Here is a 23,317-nt window from a genome sequence, read left to right on the forward strand (position 1 = left end):
GGCCAAGACCGTTTCAGTCCGCACAGGCTGCATCTTTGCAGACTCTGGGGGGTTAATGACAGCAGTGCACTCTTGGCCTTGAAGATTCTTGGAAAGGGAAAATGAAGTCACAGGTGTGCAAGTTCTTGCTTTGTGTTGTTTGTTCCCCTGGGTTTTGGGGCCACACCTGGCTTGTGCTCCCAGTTTTTTCCTGGTCCAGCCCCCACTCCAGACCCCAGGTGTGTAAGGCCTAGAAAGAAATATAGGAGAAATGCAACTTTCCTGGTGTTGGTTTGTTCCGATTTTGTTACAAGGGCCCCAGCCCCCTAACATAGAGCTGGGGGGTAGCCTCTGAGCACTTCGCGTGTGGGCCAAAAAGCAACAGCAAAAAAAATTTGTTACAAGATTTTGTTGTCGGTGGTTGTAACTTGATGGTAGTGGGCTGGAGTGGGGATGGGTTTCTGGAGAGCGAGGACGCATGCTCTTTGTCCGTTTATATCTCGGGAAGAGAGCTCCAAGGACTGCAGCCTTAACTTTCCATGCGGGAGCCCAGGTTCCATCCGGAGCACCGCATGGTCACCGCCAGCCTCGCAGCGAGCGACCTCTGAGCAAGGAGCGAGCCCCGCGGGTGTGGCTCCTAAAAGTGAAATCAGTAACATCCGCACGCCCGCGACCGAGTCTCGAGACGAGGGTGGCGAGAGCGCCCAGCACGCCTGGAGCAGAATTCCGCCAAGTACGGGCAAGCGCCGCGCTGGCCCCACGGGCCGCTCGCCCTCTCTGCCCCCCGCGCCGCTTTTCTCGGAGCAGTAACGGCCGGGTGGTACGTCGGTTGGCAGCTGGAGGGCGGCGCCCAGGACCCTGGTGGGGGCGAGTGTGGGGCGCGGGGAGAGGAGGGGCGGTGGGAGGCGCCGGCCGCCGAGCCCCGATCGCAGCGCTGCGCCGCAGCGAGAGGCTTGAGGGGAGCTCCGAACCCGGCTCGCGAGCATTGCGCGCCCCGGGGGGCTGACAGCCCCGCACCCCGCCATGCCGCGCCCCCCGAACCCGCGCCGCCCGCCGCCGCCGCCGCCGCTACTGCTGCTGCTGCTGTTGCTGCCGCTGCTGCTCGGGGCAGGTGAGTGTCGTCGGAGCGCACGCCGGGGGACGGGGGACTCGGTCTGTCCGCGCCCGCAGAGCTGCAGCAGGAGCCCCAGGGCGCCCGGCAGAGGCTCGCTGTCCTGCTAATGCCCGTCTGGCTGGTGGCAGGTGACTCCTAGCAACGTCCTGGCTCCCAGGCGTTCCCTCGGGGCTCCCGCTTCCTTCTGTTGAGGTCCGGTCACCGTCCCAGCAGCCCACGGCAGGGCGCTTCCAGCTTCCACCACGGCGGCTCTCAGAGAGGGGTAGAAGCATGGGGCTGGGCCCCGGGCCGTGGACACACCTGGGGCACAGGAGAAGACAGTTTTGGCGTGCCCCCCCCCGCCCCCCAGACCCCACTCCGCGATGCTCAGGGTTTACTCCTGACTGAACTCAGGAATTACTCCTGGCGGGGCTGAGGCTTGGGGACTTAATGGGATCCTACCCCTTGCAGCCGCGTGCAAGGTAAGCTCCTTTCCAGCCCCGGGAAAGAGTTTTGTTTGGGTTGGCTTGTTTCAGGGCTGGGGAGGGAGATGGCTCAAAGGCACCCAGGTTTATCCTACTACTGCATGGTTCCCTTTCCCCATCACCACTTGGGGTCCCCCTGGTGGTCTCTAGCTGCCGTGCCCCTGAGTGGACCTGGAGTCCGCCTGAGCACTGAGCACTCCTTGGGAGGCCCCCCAAACAAAACAAGTTGAACTGATTTGTTACACTAATCATTGCTGGTCAGCAGCTGCCCTGGAAGTTGCTTCCTCGGTCTGGCTGTGTTGGGAATATCCCTCTCCACCAGCCTTGACCTTCCTCCCCCTTATTTGGAGAAAAATATGTTCTCATTATAATTTTGTTTTCTGAGCCACGCACGCTGGAGGTACTCAGGCCTTACCCCTGGCTCTACACTCAAGGATCACTCCTGGTGGGCTGGGGTGCATATGGGGTGCAAGGCAAGTGCCCCATGTGGTGCACTAGCTTCCCTCCGGTCCCTTGCCACTAGCAAGCTGCCTTTGCCCTGCAGCCCCGATGGGGCTTGTCCTCTTAGGCAGATGCTCCAAGCACAGTAGGTGTCTGGTGGGATGTGCTGCCCAAGGCCTGGTCTTAGAATCATTGCCACCCACACGGCAGGAATCCAGGGCCCCCGGGCACGTGCCTCTGCCTTTGAGGGTGGGACCCGTGTGTAGCTCCTGCCTTCTGGGTTGCCTACTGGCACTCTGAGGCAGAGACTGCACATTGACAGTGATCTGTGTCCATGAGGTGTGTGTGGGGGGGGTGTTACTGCACAAATGCAGCTCTGAAGGAAGGGAGGGAAACAACTGCTTGGACCTTGCTGACTGAGACAGTAAATCAGGGGCCAGACAAGATAAATGATTGGCCTGGTTAGGAAATGCCACGAGCCCGAAAGACATGGCTACAGAACAGCATCGGGGGCAAACATTCAACACCTTCCTCAGTGCACCCGGCTTATGACTCTGGTGGAGCTCATACCTAGCATGTGAAAGGCTCTGAATCCTTTCCTGGCATAGGAAAAGACATTGGCTCCTCTTACCCTCAAAAAACACCTTCCTGGGGCCAGAGAGATAGTAGCTGGGCGGAGGGGGGCGGGGTAAGGTGCTTGCCTTGCGCACAGTCGGCCCTGGTTTAGCCATTGACACTGCATGTGGTCGGTCCCCTGAGCACCGCCAGGAGTGATCCCTGAGTACAGAGCTGGAGTAAAACCTGAACAACCTGAGGTGTGGACCCCCAAAACTAAACAAGAAAAGACTCCACCTTCCTCTTTAACCCATTTAGTGCTACAAGTTCCACCCCATTATGATGAAATTTTTTTTTTTTGCGTCACACCCGGTGATACTCAGGGGTTACTCCTGGCTCTGCACTCAGGAATTACTCCTGGCGGTGCTCAGGGGACCATATGGGATGCTGGGAATTGAACCTGGATTGGCCACATGTAGGCAAACGCCCTACCCGCTGTGCTATTGCTCCAGCCCCTATGATGAAATTTTGACATGACTTTTGCCCTTTCTGTTGAATTGCAATGTCCCTAAATCCACCACTGCTCAGACTTAGTAAATTATCAGATAAGAATTAGGTTTCATGGTGAATCAATAAAATTTTAAAAAAAGAACTAGTGAGGTTTATTTTAAAAAATTGTTATGACTCCATATTTAGTTGGGTAAAAACAATGGAAATTAGATCTACTTATTTATTTCAGGAAGCACTTATTGGGTTCCTACCAAGTAACATCTTAAAAGTTTAGTATTTCTCAGACTGTTTTAATCCATGTCCTTCCTCTTCAGTAAAGATAAAAACCTTAGAGCTGCGGGACACAACTCAACAGTCTGGAGTACCTGTCAGGCATGCTTGAGACCCCAGATTGGATCCCCAATACTGCATGATGATACTGAGTAACACTGGGTGTAACTCTGGTCACCCCAACGTCACTGACTGGAGCCACATTGCATTGCTGGGTTCTAGCATTAAATTGTTCTGCTTGGTTGATTGAGTGCCATCAGGGGTGGCCCCTGGACCCTCTGAACATGTTTGAGAGTGACCCCCTCCCCATCAAAGAAAAGAGGAAAATATGTCTTCCTCTTTCTGAAAGATTGTTTCTTTGTGATCTTCCACATATAAAATGATGTGAATTGGGACTATAGTCCCTTTGGAAAGCCCCATACACTCCCACAAAAGGGGCCTAACCTCTCTTCCCCATCCACTCCATTAAGAAACTAGATCAGTTCAATCCCTTCATTTCACATCTAAGGAAACTTAGATTCAGAAAGTGCCGTAAATGATCTTATTCTGGGACAAAGGAAAGGTGAGCGAAGAAGGTGTCAAGAAAAGGAATCCTTAAGGTAAGTAATAGCTCAGGGCCTGGGAAGCTCACGGAGAGGGCGGGAACACCTGCTTTTCAAGTGGGAGGGCTGAGTTTGACACTTAGACCCGGATCCGGAGCCAGGGATGTGCTTCACTGGGAGAGTGTCATGTATTTGTGAGGCCCCGGTTCCATCCCTTACAGCCTCTGAGCCCCACCCCCCCAAAAAAAAATACCCAACCCTCTAGAAGCCTAAATTTTAATAAGTAAACAGCTTGATTATCACATGATTTAGGACTTTGAGCTAAATTCTGAGACCCCACATACTTGGGGGTTCTGAAACTAATTTGAGGGAACAGGCCAGTGAAGTTATAAGGGTGACTCACACATGCCCCTGTGGTTTCTGTAATAACGAGGCTCACCAGGAGTAAGCATGATGCCAGGTACCAGCACAGAGAAGAGAGAAGGCACAAATGGAAATTGAGAGGAGCAGGTTCTTTTTTAAAACAAAGTAGGCCGCTGGAGAGAGAGTACAGTAGATAAGGCACCTGCCTTGCCCACAACTGATCCCAGCACTACACTTGGTCCCCTGAGCCCTGCCAGGAATGATCCCTGAGGGTGAGCCAGGAAAAAATCCCTGAGCACAGTCCAGCATGGCCCCCCAAACCAAAACCAAATAAATAAAATCAAGTTCGGCCAGGGAGAGGACTCGAAGGGCTGGAGTGCATGCATTGCATGTCAGAGTTCTGGGTTCAGTGTCCAGCACCGCAAGGCCCTGGAGCACCAGTGGGAGCATCCTCCTGGGCCCAGCTGAGAATAGCCCCTTGCTCCACCAGACCTGGCCCAGAAACTAAAAAGAGGGGGAAGAAGGTAAGGCAACTCAGTCCCATGCACTCAAAAAATAAAACTGCTTTTAAAAAAAAAATCAAGAGATGAAGGTACTATGCAGGAAATTGGAGTAATAATGTGCTAGCGTGGCTAGGATACTTTACATGGGTAGATGAAAACTCCTTTCAGAAAGGAGTTTTCACTAGGGAACAGACCAGAGAGAGAGTAGAGGAGTTTAGGCCCTTGCCTTGCATGAGGCTGACTCCAGTTCAATCCCTGGCACCACGTATGGTCCCCCTGAGCACCATCAGGAGTGATCCCTGAGATTGTGCACGGTCAGGTGTGACCCACCACCCACTCATGCCCCTGTCCCCACCTGCAAAATAAAAGGTGGAAAGGAAGGGAGAAGGAAGAGAGGGAAGAGCACAAATCCTCAGATGCCTTGTTCAGTGGCAACTGGAAAGGCCAAAGTGGATGAAGTGGAGAGGGAGAGGGGGCTAAGAGGGGAGGTTGGAGAAGTGGGCACAGTCCACATCTTACAAGTCTTTTTAAACCGGAACATACAGACTAGACCCTGACGGAAGTGGACGGATGGAGGGATTTAAGCAGAGACATAAGATAATCTGATTTATAACTTTTAAGAGATGACCCCATATTATGCCAGTCAGCAGTAGAATTACATTATAGTGACACAATTAAATATAGCAATGAAAATAAGCTATTTGCTATTAGGTAATAAAGATGAACCTCTAACAATGGGTAGGGGGAGTTATGTACAAGTACACTTAGCAATATGGGTAATTTTCATAAACATAAGTGAGTTAAAGAAGCCAAGACACCAAAAGCATGTATTATCAGATTGTCAAAGAAGCAAAATGAATTCTAATGTTGGAAAGCAAGATGCTGGGTTTCAGAGGGGAGCACAGATGTGGGGGGAGGGAGGTGTGCAGCTGGATGCTGGCAGATGGTGACAGGACTTTCCTGCCCAAGGTCACATCAGGAGTCTGCACCTCCTGTGTTATGCCTTGGCCCTGGGCTATGACAACTGCTCTGACCTGTGAGACTCACCTGTTCTCTCTCCCCACACAGGAGACCCCCTTCTCGTGGAAGGCCGACTCATCAACAGCTGTATCCAGGCCAGGAGGAAGTGCTTGGCTGATCCTACGTGCAGTGCTGCCTACCAGCATCTGAGTTCCTGCAGGTCTAACATGAGTACCCCATTGCTCCCAGAGGAGCCTTCTGTCCCCGAGGGCTGCCTGGAGGCAGCACAGCCCCTCAAGAATAGTTCTCTGATGAGTTGCACGTGCCACCGACAGATGAAGAATCAAGCTTTCTGCCTGGATATCTACTGGACCGTCCATCCCGCCCGCAGCCTTGGTGAGATCCCGTGCTCGGAGGACTATATGGGATGCCGGGGATTGAACCTGGGTTGGACGCGTGCAAGGCAAACACCCTACCCGCTCTACTATCTCTTCAGCCCCATCTTCTCCTCACTCCTAACCTGAAAACATGCAGCCACTTCTTTGTAAAGCTCTGGGCCAAATTGAGGCTCAATCTGGGGAATGCCTGGCGCCACAGGGTACAGAGACAAATGGAAGAAAGGTCTTAACCTCAAGACAGGTTTTAAAGATAGGTTTTGATGTGATAGGTGAGTTCTGAGGTAGAGGGTCGCCATTCTGGTTCTTCATTTAACAAAAGACTCTTCATAAACCAGATCGAAGATGATAGTGGGAGGTTCCAAGGGAAGAGCCACAGGCAGAAGCTTCCTCCGACTTCCCACAGACCCTCTCTGGGCCAGTCAGCTTTTACTGGATCACGCTGCTGTAACAAAACATATTCTGTCTGCTCTTTCATGAGTAGCTCTTCATTCTGGAATCCAGACCGAAGGGAACAGCCTCTAACTGCGATGTTCCCTTCTTTCCAGGGAAGAGAGAAAATGCACAGTGGCAGAATCGTGATGACTTGACAGTTTATTCTCACTAGGGGCCACCCCCAGTGCTCTGAGAGGGGGTTAGGGGTGGTCTTGGGCAGGTATACAATGCCAGGGCTTGAAGCAAGGCCTTGCCCATGTCCACTTTTATCTCCCTGGCCCACATATGATGACTTAAGTGGCCATTGAAATACTTTTGCTCACATTCCGTTGACAAAGCCAACAAGGCCAAGCCTGGCATCCCTGTGATGAGGGCAGTGTATACCTTCCCACAGGGACACTTTGAAAATCCATGTGAGGATTTAGAATCTTATAGGGCTGCAGAAATCTCCAGGAACAATAATACAACTACTATACCCCTTGGTCAAAACATTCATTTGCCTCCCACAAGCAAAATGTAACTGCCACTTCCCAAGGAGATGCCCCGAGCATTTTTTGCTTTGTTTTTGCTTTATCTTGAGGTCACACCTGGAGGGGCTACTCCTAGCTCACTGCTCAGGGGTCACTCTCAGTGGTGTTTGGGGGCACGAAGCAGTGCTGTGGCATGGCTGGCATGACCTCCAGCCCTTTGAGCTGTTTCTCCCACCCCTGACTCAGAGAGTTCTGTCCAAACATGATGCTTGTTCCCAACTTGAGGATCTTGGGATAATTTCTGCATCAGTTCTGAAGGTAGTTCCTCATGAGCTAGAAATCAGTGAACTAAAAAGCCATGTCCTGTGCTGCCCCTAAGGACTCAGATGTGAATGGAAGAGGAATAGAAGTGTGACCCACCCCGTTGAAGGGGACACTTGGGAGGCACGTCACAGACATCGGTTCACTCGCTTCATTGTGAAGTCCCACTGGACAGATCCTCATCCGTCTCCTCCCGAGTGAGGATCGATCGTTAATCAGGCCCAGCTAGGCTCCTGGGAGTAGCCATTCTCACACACTGTTCTCCGTGGCTCTTGACCCAACCCTCTGGGAGATTCTCCCTTCTTCATTTATTTGGCCACTTCTGAAAAGAGCACTGGGACCTACAGCCTCCTTGGGGCCTGAGTGTTCTCAGCTGACTTCCAACCCAAGGCATTTTAGGATATTTCCACTCTCAAGTTGGTCTCAGGGCAGGAGAGATTGTTCAACAGGTGACTGAGTCCATGCTTCGAAATGCAGGAGGCAGGGGTTTAATCCATGGTGCCCAGTGCTACCATGGATAAATCCAAAAGGAGTAGTTCCTGAGAACCACCAGGGGTGTGGGATCCAAAAAGAAAATCACATAAGGGGCTGGAGCGATAGTACAGCGGGTAGGGCGTTTGCCTTGCATGCGGCCAACCTGGGTTCGAATCCCAGCATCCCATATGGTTCCCTGAGCACCGCCAGGGGTAACTCCTGAGTGCATAGCCAGTAGTAACTCCTGTGCATCGCCGGGTGTGACCCAAAAAGCAAAAAAAAAAAAAAAAAATCACACAAGTCCAACTGTCAAATTTACTGAGTACAAGTTTATTGATATAAATAATCTAAGAAATAAATCCAATTTATTAGATTGCCTAGTTCCAAGTCAAATCTGCCTTACTCAGTGAGAAATCTGCACAAAAGGCTCATAAACTACACACCTCATTTGGTCTTTTCCCCTCGACTGAGTTGTAATTGACTTGTCTCTCAGAGCATTTTTCATTTTTATCTTTTATTATTTGAGTATGAGTAGCAGTCATATCTTTTGTTCATTTATTTATTTTGGGGTGCTGGGATTGAACCCCGGAGTCACATATATACGCAAGGCAGGCTCCCTACCATTGATTCACATCCCGAGTCTAGTTGCATCTTTTAATCCTTCAAGATCTGGAATTCCTGTATTCTCTCTTTTCTGATTCCTTCTTATTTGCAAACTGGTCATCTTCCATCCAAGTTACTACAGGCAACAATTTTACCAAATGTTTTGCCACTAGACGAGAGCTTGCCTTCTTTCCAGCCCCCTTAACAGCTTAGTCACCACCCACTGCCCAGTTCCAGAGCCAATCTTATAGATAGATTCTTGTTACTGCAGCTCTCCATTTCTAGCTTGCATTTTGAATAAGAAATTGTTGGTTTCTAATAAGAATTTGTTGCAGTAGCAAACAAACAACCCCCAAGCTCTAGATTTCGTTTTTAAAAAAGTATTTGGGGGGCTGGAGCAATAGCACAGTGGGTAGGGCGTTTGCCTTGCACGCGGTCGACCCGAGTTCGATTCCCAGCATCCCATATGTTCCCCCTGAGCACCGCCAGGAGTAATTCCTGAGTGTAGAGCCAAGAGTAACCCCTGTGCATAGCCAGGTGTGACCCAAAAAGCAAAAAAAAAAAAAAAAAAAGTATTTGGGACTGGAAAGATAGTACGGCGGGTAGGGAGATTGCATTGCATGTGGCTGACCTGGTTCAATTCATGGCATCCCAGAGGGTCCCTAAGCACCAACATGAGTGATCCCTGAGTGTGGAGCCAGGAGTAAGCCCTGGGAACCACCAGGTGTGGCCCCCAAACAAAACAAGCAAAAACTCCAGCTAGGCTCACTCTACATGTTTGCTATAGACGTGCCTGAGTGGCCTGTGAGTCTTTGTACCACATGATGTCTTCGTTTGGGGACCCAGGCAGGCAGAGGGAAAAGAGCAGCAGTGCAAACAGATGATGGTCTCAGAGCTCTTGCTCAGATGGGGTTGTTGCCTGCTTCAGCTCACCTGAGGGTCGCTGAGGAACCTCGTGAGGGGATATGGAAGCAGTGGCAACAGGTGGGGGTGTTTAACTTGGTGGCAGCAAGTTTTGGGGAAAGTAATGCAGTATATCATACTCATTTTTTTTTTTTTTTTTTTTTTTTTTGCTTTTTGGGTCACACCCAGCGATGCTCAGGGGTTACTCCTGGTTTTAGCACTCAGGAATTACTCCTGGCAGTGCTTGGGGGACCATATGGGATGCCGGGGATCGAACCCGGTCGGTCGGGTGCAAGGCAAACGCCCTACCCGTTGTGCTATCGCTCCGGCCCCTATCATACTCATTTTTAATTAAAAAGAATTTTGGGGGCTGGAGAGATAGCACAGCGGGTAGGGCGTTTGCCTAGTACGCGGCCGACCCGGGTTCGATTCCCAGCATTCCATATGGTTCCCCGAAAACCACCAGGAATAATTCCTGAGTACAAAACCAGAAATAACCCCTGTGCATCGCCAGGTGTGACCCAAAAAGAAAAAAAAAAAAAGAATTAATTAATTTTTGAGAGGCACCCCAGCAGTGTTTAGGGAGATGCAGCTCCGAGGATCAAAACCAAGGCTCTCACATACAGTACCTTCACTCCAGCCCTTGCAGCCGTCTGCATACTCCTTGTTCCCTGCTTTCCACTCTTCATCCTAATTGCTTCTCTTTCAGAATTTCCCCTAAGATTTCTTCCGGGGCTCTTTGCCCTGCCCCCACCCCTTACCCTGGGGAGCTCCCAGGCCTTCCCAAGTATCCAGACCCTCTGCTCCTGTTCGCCTGACAGCATCCATTGCCGTTCCCTCTTAAAGGTGCCTTCACCAAGCCTTATTGGATGACACACCTGCAGCCTCACTCATCTCACCCTTTGCCTCCTCTAATAAGATTTACCAGCACCTCCATGCCTATGTACTGTGTGCCTGTTTTATGCGACTGTCAGGTCCCTTCAAAGAGATCACAGCCCGGTGGGGTTGACTGGGAAGTCATTTAAGATCTCTCTCTCTCTCTCTCTCTCTCTCTCTCTCTCTCTCTCTCTCTCTCTCTCTCTCCTCCCTCCCTCCCTCCCTACCTTCCTCCCTCCCTTCCTCCCTCTTCCCCCCCCTCTCTTTCCCTCCCCCACCTTTGCAGCCACATGCTAAGGCTGGAACAGCATCCAGCACCGCCCCTTCCCCAGCTGCAGGAGACTTGAAGACAAGGCAGGTCCCTGTGTCCTCTTGCCTAGTGATTAGGGACATAGACTGAATTCAGCTCATCCAGGTTTCAAATCCCCATTCAGCTTCTTGATAGTTTCTGTGAACCTGAGCAGGGAACAGCCTCACTTATCCTCCATTTCTTCTTCTCTGCCCAAAGCGTTCAAGGAGAGTGAACTAAGATTTAGCTACGTGAGTGCGCACATACTCACACACAGTCAAGGAGAATTAAATAAGATTATAAGAATGAAATACATGCACTAGGGCTGGAGAGAGAGTACAGCAGATAAGGCACCTGTCTTGCATGTACCTGACCCAGGTTCAATCCCCCAGTCCCATATGGTCCCTTAAGCTCCACCAGGAGTGATCCCTGAGCACTGTTGGGTGTGCCCCCCATCCAAAAAAGGACATACAAGGGGTGTGTGTGTTGTGTGTGTGTGTGTGTGTGTATTTATATATATAGTTTGAGATCTGGCTTCACTTCCATCTCCCCTGCATGTCATGCATCTCTGTAGCCAAGTGCTGAGGCTAGAACCTCGTCCAGCCCTGCCCCTTCCCCCGCCAGCTGCAGGGGAAGACTGGAAAGCAAGGCAGATCATGCATTACATATAATCTTTTCCTTCATGCCATGGTGCCCAGCACACATACCCACTATGCTCATAAGCAACAGCTTTGGTATTCTTCCCATTTATTCACTTTTGTCACCAGGCCAGTCAGCTTACCCTTAGGGCCCAGCTTTTTTGTCACCTCTTGCAGCTAGTTAGTGGAGACCCTCCTTTTGCTTTTCTCCTTGGGCACCGAGGTCTGACCTGGAAGCCCTGAACTCTGTCCTCAGGATTCTTCTGCTCCTTGTCCTTAGGTGACTACGAGCTGGATGTCTCGCCGTATGAAGACACAGTGACCCGGAAACCCTGGAAAGTAAATCTCAGCAAACTGAACATGCTCAAACCAGGTATGGAGGACAGACTCTGTGGGTGGGGTGTGGGGCTGAACCTGGACCCCCAGGAAGGATGGCTGGTGGGAAACACAGCTGGGCGGTGGGGGTTTGGGGTGGAAAAGTCTCTCAAGGTGGGAGTCTGAGCCAGGGCTCTGGGGTGGCCTCACGACTCAGTGGAGACGGCCACTATTAGGCAGCCCTTCCGAGGAGTGCATTAGGGTGCTCTGCTTCCAAAGGTGGGTCCCCACAGAGGGTTTTCTGGGAGTGGCTATAGTGGCAGGGAAAAAATGCGCTGAAATGAAGTTATTTATTCTCCTTCAAGGCAGCTGGGAAATAGCTTTTTATCCCCGAAGACTAGGAAATTGCTTGTTTTCGACTACTGTAATGGGATGGGTGAGGTGTTGGGCTGGGGAGATGGTGAGCGAGATTGTGACTCCTCAGGGGTGAGTCAGTGTGGGGCGCCATCTGTTAGGCAAGAACCCTGGTGTTCAGGAAAGGGGGGGGCTGTTTTGTTCACTGGCAAGAGCACACGCACACATCCCTCCTGAGAAAAAAATGTGAGCTTTGTTCTGTCAGAACAATGTTTGTGGCTTGAGGTCACGCCCAGTGACTGCTCTGGCTCTTTGCTTAGGGGGTCACTCTTGGTGGTCCTCAAGGGGAATCTGCAGACGTGGGGCCTGGGCCTGGGCCTCCTGCGTGTAATGCACGTGCTCAGCCTGTTGAGCTGCTTCTCTGGCCCCGGTCAGCGCAGCTGGCACAGTCAGTTCCATACGTTAAACTGGAATTTTAAGAGAAAAGCATTAATGCTCATACCTAGTAAACTCGCAGTTAACAAGGAATCCAGGAATAACCCACTCCAGTTACTCGTTTTCCTGACCGCTGGGACATTCTGTTAATTCCACTTAATTCTGTCAACTCCAGTCATTCTAGGACTCAAGAATACAGGAAACTTTTGTGCAGGAATCAACTAACGAAAGATAGGCAGGCGTGAGATAGAGGGGTTAGAGCAAACGCCCTGCATGTGGCTGACCCCTTCCTTGATCCTCTAGCACTCCTGGGAGCGATCCTAAGACCAGAATTGGGAGTAGCCCTCAAGTGTCACTGCATATGGCACAAAACCTCCCCGCTATACTATCCCTCTGGTCCCCGGCTTTCTATTTTTTTTTTAATTTGATTTTTATTTTATTTATTTATTTTGGTTTTTTTCGGTCACACCCAGCGATGCACGGGGGGCAGGGGGAAGGGGGAGGAGTGGATTACTCCTGGCTTTGTACTCAGGAATTACTCCTGGAAGTGCTCAGGGGACCATATGGGATGCTGGGACTCTAACCCGGGTCCACTGCATGCAAGGCAAATGCCCTACCCTTGTACTATCGCTTTAGTCCCCTGGCTTTCCTTCCTTTCTTTCTTCCTTCCTTCCTTTATTTCTTTCCTTGTCTCTCTCTTCCTTCCTTCCTTCCTTCCTTCCTTCCTTCCTTCCTTCCTTCCTTCCTTCCTTCCTTCCTTCCTTTCTTTCTTTCTTTCTTTCTTTCTTTCTTTCTTTCTTTCTTTCTTTCTTTCTTTCTTTCTTTCTTTCTTTCTTTCTTTCTTTCTTAAAAAATCCAGTCACAGTGAAGAGTTGGGTGCTAAGGTGCAGGAAGAGCGGGCACAGTTTGTGCTTAGGGGGCGCAGTCCGATTGGGAGTCATGAAGGAAGTTAATTTGGGTGGACTGGCCACCGTCTCTCTGCCCCTCTCGGTTCTGAGTGGTCAGTCAGCGTCACAGGGGCTCGGGGTGGGTCCAAGGGCGGGCTGGCAGCAGGGCTCGCTGACGGGGCACTCCTCTCCCCACAGACTCGGACCTTTGCCTCAAGTTCGCCATGCTGTGCACCCTGAACTCCAAGTGTGACCAGCTGCGCCGGGCCTACGGGGAGGCGTGCTCTGGGCCTCACTGCCAGCGCGCCGCGTGCCAGCGCCAGCTGCGCCTCTTCTTTGAGAAGGCGCCCCCTCAGCTCGCCGAGGGGCTCCTGCTGTGCCCGTGCCAGCCCACCGACCAGGGCTGCGGCAAGCGCCGGCGCCACACCATCGCCCCCAGCTGCGCGCTGCCCACCGAGGTCCCCAACTGCCTGGAACTCCGTGACCTCTGCCTCGCGGAACCTTTGTGCAGGTGAAGGGGCGCCCGCCAGACCCCGCATACCCTGGGGGCCGTGAACTTCACTTCACCCCATAGCTATTCTTCATATATATTTTTTGGTTTGGAGTTTACACAGGGGTTTTCGGCACTGTGCTGGGAAGCAGTGGGTACCGGGGGACGATGTAGTGGTGCCGGGGGTGGGGGAGGTGGGGGGGTTGGGGGGGTGCCGCTCGTGCTCGGTCCATTGAGGTCTTTCTCCAACCTGCTATATATTTTTGTTGGTTTGGGTTTTGGGGGGCCACCCCAGAAGTGCTCAGGACTTATTCCTGGTTCTATAGGCAGGAGTCACTCCTGGAGGTACTCTGGGGAGCCTATGGACAGCTGGGGGTCAGACAGGGTCAGCCCTATGCAAGGCAAACATCTTACTTTGCTGCTATTTCTCTGGTTCCTTCAGTTCTGTTATTTTGGGGGGGCTTTTTGGGTGACACCCAGTGGTGCTCAGGAGCTACTCCTAGCTCTGAACTCAGGAATTACTCCTGGAAGTCCTCCAGGACCATATGGGACGCTAAGGATTGAAACCAGGTTGGCCATGTGCAAGGCAAGTACCCTACCCACTGTGCTATCACTCTGGCCCCTGCTCTCTCTCTATTTTTTTCTTTGCTTTTTGTGTCACACCCGGCGATGCACAAGGGTTATTCCTGGCTCATAAACTCAGAAATTACTTCTGGCAGTGCTCGGGGGACCATATGGGATGCTGGGAATCGAACCCTACCTGCTGTGCTGTCACTCCATCCCCTCTCTATATCTTTAAAACTTTTTTCTTATAGATATTTTTTTCTCTTTCTGTAAAAACTTCAGAAGAATATCACTCAGAATCCATCCCCTGAAAGAAATCCACTTATTGGATATTTTTTTTTCACATACAGATGAGATGAATCACTCTGGAAAAAAGCATCAAAAAATTTCACATTTCTTACAAATCTCATGAGCTTTACCTCAGCGAGGCAGGATGGAAGTGTGGTGAGGTCAGGCTCTGGTGTGAACTCAAATGATGCGTTTAAATCCTGGGTCTGAGTGACTCTGAGCCCAGCTTTTAACCTAAGCTTCCACTCATATTCCAGTAACAGCCTGGATGGTAAGGCAGACCTTGAAATTCTGAGGAGGGCTTATGTCCATAATTGATGCCGAATGCTCAACTTGCTGGTGCAGAGTAAGTGCTCAATAAATGGTGCAGCTTATTCTGTCATTTATGGTCCTCAGACAACTTGATAGTTAAATGCCTACATTGGATTCCTTTTTATGGATGTTCCATGCTTTATTTAATCATGCCCTGATTGCTGTAGATGCGCAGTAAATATCACTCTTGTTCATCCATCTTTGTAGGACAAATCTAATTAGTACTTAAGATATATTGCTACTCTGTGCTGTTGCCAAAGCAAAGGATGCCAGGATATGCAAGGTGTTTGTTACACCGTTCCCCAGCGGATAAAAAATTTCCTTTTTTTTTTTTTTAAGCTGGCTTTTCTCGCCTTCTCAGGGCAAAACCCTCAGCAAAGTGAAGTTGCCATCTGTTTCGTTGGCACTGGTTGACTCTGAGAGATGGCCCACATACCAAGTTTTCTTTGGTGCCTGCTTCTGCCACTTAATTCTCTGTCTCCTTGGCCAAATGATCTCCCCGGAGTCCCCCTTTCCTTCTCTGTAAAGCTCTGCATAGTCAGGGCTCTCAGTAACCCACTGGACCAGATATGGTGCCGAGCACATATTAATCCCGCTAACTACTGCCAATAACTCCCTTGGGAAAGGGAGTCTCCCGCTTTATCCTCTATGCCCTCTATACTTTATCTTCTAGTGCGTGGAAGTTCAGGACTGAATAAGTCTGTCCCAAGCACCTGCACAGCGTGGACACTTGCATCCCACCAGTGTCAGATTGTGTCGAGTCCCATTTGATCTACACAGCGTGGGAATCAATCCCGGCCACTTTCCGCTCCCCTCAGATTCTTGTAGAGCTCAGGCTAGAGCCAGGAATTTTTTTTTTCTTAGAAGGGAGTGGGGGCAAAAAAAGGAAAAATAAGTCCTAATTGTTACCCAGGTTCTTTATTTTTAATTGTTTTAGTTTTGGGGTCACACCAAGCAATGCTGAGGGGTTACTCCTGGCTCTGCACTCCAGAATCACTCAGGGGACCATATGGAATGTCTGGGAGCAAGCCCAGGTCAGGCACACACAAGGCAAGCTCTCTACCCTCTACCTGCTGCACTATCACTCCAGCCTTCGCCCAGCTTCTTTTTTTTTTTTCCTTTTTTGCTTTTTGGGTCACACCTGGCAATGCACAGGGGCCACTCCTGGCTCTGCACTCAGGAATTACCCCTGGCGGGGCTCAGCGGACCATATGGGATGCTGGGAATCGAACCCAGAGTTCGGCTGCATGCAAGGCAAACGCCCTACCCACTGTGCTATCGCTCCAGCCCCATTCGCCCAGCTTCTTTAAAGGTCTGTCACTTTCCCTGGCTGAAAAAGGATTTTAGGAGGAGATGAAGACTGAAGTGAAACAATTTTATTTAGAGATTATGAGGAAACAGAGCAAGAGAGGGGAGAGAAGGGGGGTGGTTCAAGAGAATGTGGGTCTCTCTAGAGGAGAGCTGAAGCTGCCCCACAGATAAAAATAAAGGGATTACACATTCCAACATGAGATGTGGGGACCCCGCCCCCAGAAGGGGGAAGCACTCTGCTTGCCTTTGCAAAGTTGGGTTTATAGGTTTTCTTCTGCGTGTCCCCAGGAGGGGCTTCCTATGTAGATAAGGGTCTATTGATCCACTGTCAAGTAGAAGAGCTTGAACGTTTTTTTTGTTTTCCTTTTTGGGTCACACTCAGCCTGCTCAGTGGTCACTCCTGGGTCTGTGCTCAGGAATCAGTCCTAGCAGTGCTCAGGAGACCATATGGGATGCTGGGGGTCAAACCCAGGCCGGCTGCATGTGAGGCAGGCGCTCTCCCCCCTGTACTATCGCTCCCACCCCCAGCTTTGAACTTTTGGCGGTTTGTCTTCACGTTCTTGTCTCAGCCCATTGTTCTTGCTGGAGCTTCTCTCTGAGGCGTCTGTGAGCTGGTGCTGGCAGCTGTGAAGGTCTTCTTGGTCTCAGTTTCTATGTCCACAAAGTGGGTCCAGCCTTTGTGCTTTTGGGGTTACTCTAGGGCTGGTGACAGGGTGACTTTGAATCACCTCCTGGTTTTATTACTTCCCGGGAACCCAATCTCAGCCCACCCAACCACCTGGCTGCCTCCTCAGAAGTTTCCCCACAGCCCTGTATCTGAGAGGCTTTTTGTTTTTGTTTGGGGGCCATATCTGGCAGTGCTCAGGGGTTACTCCTGGCTCTGCACTCAGAAATTACTCCTGGAGGTGCTCAGGGGACCATATGAGATGCCAGGGATTGAACCCGGTCGGCCGTGTGCAAGCAAGCACCCTACCTGCTATGCTGTCGCTCTAGCTCCAAAGAGGCTTTTAGTTCACTCTTGGTTTACAGATGAAGAAGCCACAGCAGAGGGGCATGAGTGAACTTGGTGATGGTTACTTTTTAAAAGAAGGATGAAGAAATCCTGGCCTGGAATCTGTGTGCCTCAGCCCTGTGTCTGTTTGCCTACTGTTGTGTTGGCAGCTGACACAGAGCCAGTGCTCAGCTACCTGACTAATGTATCATCCCTTCCTTCATGGCATTCCCAATCAAGTAGAGATGAAGGAAAGTAAACTTCTAATTTTTTGTTGTTGTTCTTGGGCCACATCTGGCAATGTTCAGTGCTTGCTCCTGGTTCTGTGCTCAAGGATCACTCCTGGCAGAGCTTGGGAGACCATATGGAATCAAACTGGGCCAGCCACATGCAGGGCAAGTGCCCTTCCTGCTGTACCCTCTCTGTGGCCTCTGAACCTCTCATCTTTTTTGTTGTTGTTCATGGTTTTGGAGTTATCCCCAGCACTGCTCAAGATTACTCTTGGCTCTGTGCTCAGGGGTCATTTCTGGTGGATTCAGGTGACCACGGGATGCCAGGGATTGAGGCCAGTTCAGCCATGTTCAAGGCAGACAACCTAAGTACTGTATTATCGCTCTGGTCCATTATCTGACCATAAACCATTATCTGACGATTACCAGCTTTACCTATTATAAGATGAATGATAATGATTATAGCAATATCAAACAGTAATTAAATACTTAGCTATGGTGCTACACTAGGTACCATATATGCATTCTCAATTCTTTTTTGATTTTTAGGGCTACGGTGCTGGGGACCACTCCCAACCCTGTTGGGGTCAATCCCAGCAGTGCTCAGGGGATCAGGCAGAGCATGGACTCCGCCCATTATTGAGCCATCCCTCTGGCCCCATGCACTCTCTTATTTGATTTTCACAAAAACCCACTGCTAGTGTTACAGTCAAGGAAACAGACTAAATAAGTTGCCTTGCGTTGTCATGACCCAGGATGGCAGAGCCCGATACACAACCCACAGTTCAGAGCCAAGTGCCGTGGGGTCTGGCGGCCCCTTGTTTCTGACAGGAGGAGGCATCACCGAGGAGAAGGCCCTGAGTGGGTTTCTAAGAGCAAAGGAGGGTTTAGCACAGAGATGGGCATGCCAGCTAAAAGGGTGGCTAAGGTGAAAGCTGCAGGCCAGCTCCTCAAGGGGGATTCTGGAAAATTCCTTCTTTCTAGGTCACGCCTGGCGGATTTCCAGACCCACTGCCATCCCATGGACATCCTAGGCACCTGCGCGACACAGTCATCCCGGTGTCTGCGAGCATACTTGGGGCTGATCGGTGAGATGGGCCGGGGACACGAGAATGTTCTGGAGACTAAACCCAGGCAGCATGGCCGTGAAACAGGCAGGAGGCCATGGGAGCTGCAGCCGGGGGGGTCGTCGGTCCTGACCGTTTGCCTCCTCTTGGTTTCACAGGGACTATCCTGACCCCGAACTATGTCAGCAGTGTCAACACCAGCGTGGCCTTGAGCTGCACGTGCCGAGGAAGTGGCAACCAGCAGGAGGAGTGCGAGCAGCTGGAGGGGGCCTTCTCCCGCAACCCCTGTCTCAGTGAGTGCGCGCCCCTCGCTGCCCCTTTACTCCTCGCAGTGTCCCCATGAACAGAGAGCGCGTGGGCTCCATGGTCCACGGTGGGAGGAGCTGCCTCCTCAACATTGGCTTCCGCCCCCATCCTGGGACTTCCTGAGTGGCCCCCAGGCTGCCCAGTCAGCCTGTCCGGTGCCCGGGACTGAGCCAGCACACGGGCAACTGAGAGTTTCTTTCCTTCCCAAACTCCCGCTCCCCAGTAAACGCCATCAGGGATAAGATGCGCTTACACACCCGGCTCTTCTCCCTGGACTGGGTTGACCCTGAGGGTCCTGCGATGGAGCACAAGGTGAGCCTCTCCTAACCCCTCTCCTCCCGCTCCAGCCCCACGTTCCTCAGCAGGGGGACCCCAGATTAAAGCTGCATCATGGGGGATAAGGGGGTCAACCTGTAGGACATAAACAGGAAATAAACAAGGTGGGACGGGGGCCACAGTGTATAAAAGCTTGAGAAGCAACTACTCTGCTTAGGGCACAAACCCAAGTAAGACAAAGTTAGAGGAATGTATATTTGTGTGTGTGTGTGTGTGTGTGTGTGTGTGTGTGTGTGTGGCCACCTTCTCCCCCATGTCCCACGTACCGCGGATCACTAGTGGCCCAAGAGAGGAGGGGCTGGGTGAGACTGAGGTGGTGCAGGAGGTGGCACTGATGCCATTCCGCTTCCTTCCACAGGGGATCAGCCCCGCCGTGAGGCCGCAGCCCTGGCTGCTCTCTTTTTCCTGCTGCAGCCTTCTCTGGACCTTGCTCTGGAGCCTCTGGTAGCTGGCCTTCCCCAAGGCCCCTCTCCTCCTCCACCACTCCCAGCCTGACCTGCAGCATGCAGGGGGTGAGGCAAGGGCTGCAGGAAGATGGAGGGGGGGACCCTCCCTGGCAGCCCTGACCACCCGGCCTGTCACTCGGCTCCAGATGAGGCCATAGTGGAAGCCTGTGATTGGCTGAGTTCTCAATCCCTCTGCTCGCGCCTCCAGCCCCGACCCAGGCTGCCCCCTCGTTAGGATGTGGGGACCACAGTTTAGTTGTATCTTCTGGTTCACTGGCTCTTCCCAAGCTCTGTCCTGATCCTTCCGCTGCCCCCAGGATCACCAGCCCTTCCCTCCACTTTACCCAGGCAGGCAGGGCTGGGTGCTTGCAGGCAGCCTCCAAAGACGTTTTTCCATTGTGAGGAAGATTAGAGGAAGACTCTCAGGTCTCCTCCTCTGAACTGAGACGGGGGAGGGCGGGGGGCTCAGGGGTGTGAGCCAGCAGCCTGGCCTGCCCCAGTTTCCTGTAAAGCATTTGAGCATCAGGAACAAAAGCATTTGGACCTTGGTTTCTTCCAGTTGCCTGTCCTATAATCCCCCAAGCCTCTCAGCTCATAATTAAACATATTGAATTAAAACATTGCTCTTTTTCTCTTTTCTCACATTGTGATTTTCTTTTCTTTCTTCTTTGGCGGGTGGGGCCCACACCGGGTGATGCTCAGGGATCACTCCTGGAAGGCTTGGGGGACCATATGGGATGCCAGGGATCAAACCGGATTGACTAGGTGCAAGACAAGCACCCTACCCGCTGTACTATTGCTCCAGCCTCTCACATTATGCTTTTCTAAAGAACTAGATAATATAGACAGAAGAGCAGGCCAAAGGATTTGGAGGTGGCAGTTCTGCCACCAACTGCTGTGTGACCTCAGGCAAGTCTCGCAGACTTTCTATCTGATATGGATATGGAAAGAAAAATAACTTCTTCAAGTCCGTAGACCATGGGGCTGGAGCAATAGTACAGCAGGTAGGGCGTTTGCCTTGCTCGCGGCCGACCCGGGTTCGATTCCCAGCATCCCATATGGTCCTCTGAGCACTGCCAGGGGTGATTCCTGAGTGCAGAGCCAGGACTAACCCCTGTGCATTTCCAGGTGTGACCCAAAAAGTCACTGTCACTGTCATCCTGTTGCTCATCGATTTGTTCGAGCGGGCACCAGTAACATCTCTCATTGAGAGACTTATTGTTACTGTTTTTGGCATATCCAGTACACATGGGTAGCTTGCCAGGTTCTGCCGCATGGGCTCAATACTCTCAGTAGCTTGTGGGCTTTCCGTGAGGGGTGGAGGAATCGAACTCAGGTCGGCCGCATGAAAGGCGAACGCCCAACCGAGCTGTGTTATCACTCCAGCCCAAAGACCCAAAAAGTAAAAAAAAAAAAAAAAAAAAGACCGTAGACCATTTCAATCAGCTTAATCAATGGCTGAATAAATAGCAGTACTCCTACATTAAACAAACAAACAAACAAAAAAAGACTGTAGACCAGGTATCTGTTCTATCATCTGTCATTTTTTTTTTTTTTGGCCACAGTTGGCAGTGCTCAAGGCTTACTCCAGGCTCTGCACTCAGGAATTAATTCGGGTAGGGCTCTGGAGACTACATTGAGTGCAGGGGATTGAACCCAGGTTGACTGCATGCAAGGCAAGCCCCCTAGCCGCTGTACTACCTCTCCAGGTACCATGTCTGGGGTTCTGCGTGGGATCTGCCAGAGCAGCTGACAGGGGAGGGCCCTCAGCCAAGCACAGCCTAGAGAGTGCCAGGCCATCGAGGGCCGAGGGAAGGGGAGCGGGGCCTTCGCCTGACCTGTAGCCCTGTCAGGATAAGGAGGTAGCTGACCCCTGCAGGGTAAACCGACGTGATTTTACAGAGCTCTGGACCTTAGTCTGGAGCCTTGCATGTGGGAGCCCCGGGTTCAATCCCCATCCTTGGTCCTTGGTCCCCTGACGACCAGGAGGAGCAGCTCCCACCACCACCACAAGTGCCCAGTCAAATTGAGCGATAAAAAGAATGCAGTGTGATAAGGTGTCATACTTATTATAATAACCTCATTTCTAAGCACCCACGGTCTCCTCCTGTACAGAGCAGGAGCATTCGCTCTTTAGTCCAACGCTTGGTCAGTCACTAGCCACAGGAGATTGGACTTAACCTTTCTTGGTCTCAGTATGAACATCTATAAACAGGAAAACTTACAATCACCTCATGAGGAAGAAGATAATCAATACAAAAGCATTGTGCCAGGCTGGAAAGACAGTACAGCAGGGAGGGTGCTTGCCCTGCACGCACAGCTGACATAGCTTCCATCCCCGGTGTCCCAGATGGTCCCCCAAGCACCACCAGGATTGATCCCTGAGTGCAAAGCCAGGAGTGTCTCCTGAGCATCTCCAGGTATGTGCACTCCTCCCCCCACACACAAAAAGTTAAAAATCTTTAAAGTTCCACTCTCAGCCTTCAGACAGCTATGTGCACAGGAGAATGTGGAGTATGACATGACTAATTGTATGGGAGCAGGCTCATGTTTCAAAGAAAATGAGGAGGGAGGAGCCAGATCATGAAAATTTTCCTGCTGGTCCCCTCTGCCTCAGCCCCTCACCTCCAATCAGAGGGCAAAGAGGGGATGGAGGCCCGATGTAAGCAGGGATGGTCCCCTGGGCACTGGAGTTCTCTCTCGGGGGTGAGAGAGAGAGAGAGAGAGAGAGAGAGAGAGAGAGAGAGAGAGAGAGAGAGAGAGAGAGAGCTGCTGCAGCCGCTACCCCTGCCCCTGATGCTTCAACCCGCTTTCTTTTTACCTAACCTTTGGGCCAATTTGGATTTTTTTCTCAGCAGCTATTGGCCTCCACTGTTGCCTCTGCCTGCAGCTTCTGTGGCTCCACGGTTGCAGGGCAAGAGGGATTTTCTGTGGTTGTGGGGTGAACACAGGAATTGCTGCTGGATAAATAAAGAGCTGTGATACCGAAGACCTCTGGGACTGGGGTGGGGGTGGTGGGCACACTCTGCTTCTATTCTATCTGCAGGGGCCCCGTGCAGTAGCCCGCAGCTGCTGTAACACAGTCACCTTCGGGAGAGGTGAGCCCCCAACACCTCTCAGGTTCTGTCCTGCTCTGAAGTCAGACCCTGCATTACCGAACTCTTTCAGCATCCAGCACTAAAGGCTCCTTGTGCTTAGGGCATGCAGTAGACAGCTGAAAAGCTGATACAGCGTTAATACAGGATTGTATGGTTGCCTATTCCGATGTACGCTTTTTTGTTTGATTGGATTTTGTTTGGGGGACCCGCAACTGGCTGTGCTCAGGGCTTACTCCTGGTTCTTTGCTCAGTATCACTCCTGGTTGTGCTTGGAGAACCACAGTGTCAATTGAACTGGGGTCAACTGAATGCAAGACAGGCACCTTAGCTGCACTGCATCTCTCCAGCCTCGTACATAGACTTTAAGAATAAATTCTCGGGGCTGGAGTGATAGCACAGTGGGTAGGGCGTTTGCCTTGCTCGCGGCCGACCTGAGTTCGATTCCCAGCATCCCATATGGTCCCCCGAGCACCACCAGGAGTGATTCCTGAGTGCAAAGCCAGGAGTAACCCCTGTGCATCGCCAGGTGTGACCCAAAAAGAAAAATAAATAAATTATTGGGGCAGAGCCATAATAGAGGGGTAGGGCATTTGCCTGGCTTGTGGGTTCAATCCCTGGTATCCATATGGTTCCCTGAGCACTATCAGGAGTGATTCCTGAGTGCAGAGCCAGGAGTAACCCCTGAGCATTGCTGGATATGGCCCAAAACCAAACAAAAAATTCTCTATTGATGTATTGATGGTCATGGCTATTTGATTTTCTTTCCATTTTACTTTTTTGGT

At 51.4% G+C, this 23,317-nt stretch overlaps 1 protein-coding gene across 1 annotated transcript; it reads left to right on the top strand.

The window, feature by feature from the left end:
• The first annotated feature begins 927 nt into the window (after nucleotides 1–927).
• Nucleotides 928–20,000, top strand: GFRA3 (GDNF family receptor alpha 3). Its single transcript, XM_055143064.1, has 8 exons — nucleotides 928–1,090; nucleotides 5,810–6,097; nucleotides 11,386–11,478; nucleotides 13,295–13,607; nucleotides 18,267–18,370; nucleotides 18,508–18,642; nucleotides 18,879–18,967; nucleotides 19,350–20,000. Exons 1-8 carry the CDS (start codon nucleotides 1,003–1,005, stop codon nucleotides 19,437–19,439), a joined length of 1,200 nt encoding a protein of 399 aa, XP_054999039.1. The 5' UTR covers nucleotides 928–1,002; the 3' UTR covers nucleotides 19,440–20,000.
• Nucleotides 20,001–23,317: the final 3,317 nt, after the last annotated feature.

Source organism: Sorex araneus, chromosome 6, assembly GCF_027595985.1.
Source record: "Sorex araneus isolate mSorAra2 chromosome 6, mSorAra2.pri, whole genome shotgun sequence".
Classification (NCBI taxonomy): Eukaryota; Metazoa; Chordata; class Mammalia; order Eulipotyphla; family Soricidae; genus Sorex; species Sorex araneus.

Coding starts and splice junctions, on each gene's coding strand:
- GFRA3 (XM_055143064.1), top strand. CDS start 1,003: ATGCCGCGCCCCCCGAACCCGCGCCGCCCGCCGCCGCCGCCGCCGCTA. Junction 1,091..5,809: donor GCCGCTGCTGCTCGGGGCAG/GTGAGTGTCGTC, acceptor CTCCCCACACAG/GAGACCCCCTTCTCGTGGAA. Junction 18,371..18,507: donor AGCATACTTGGGGCTGATCG/GTGAGATGGGCC, acceptor TTGGTTTCACAG/GGACTATCCTGACCCCGAAC.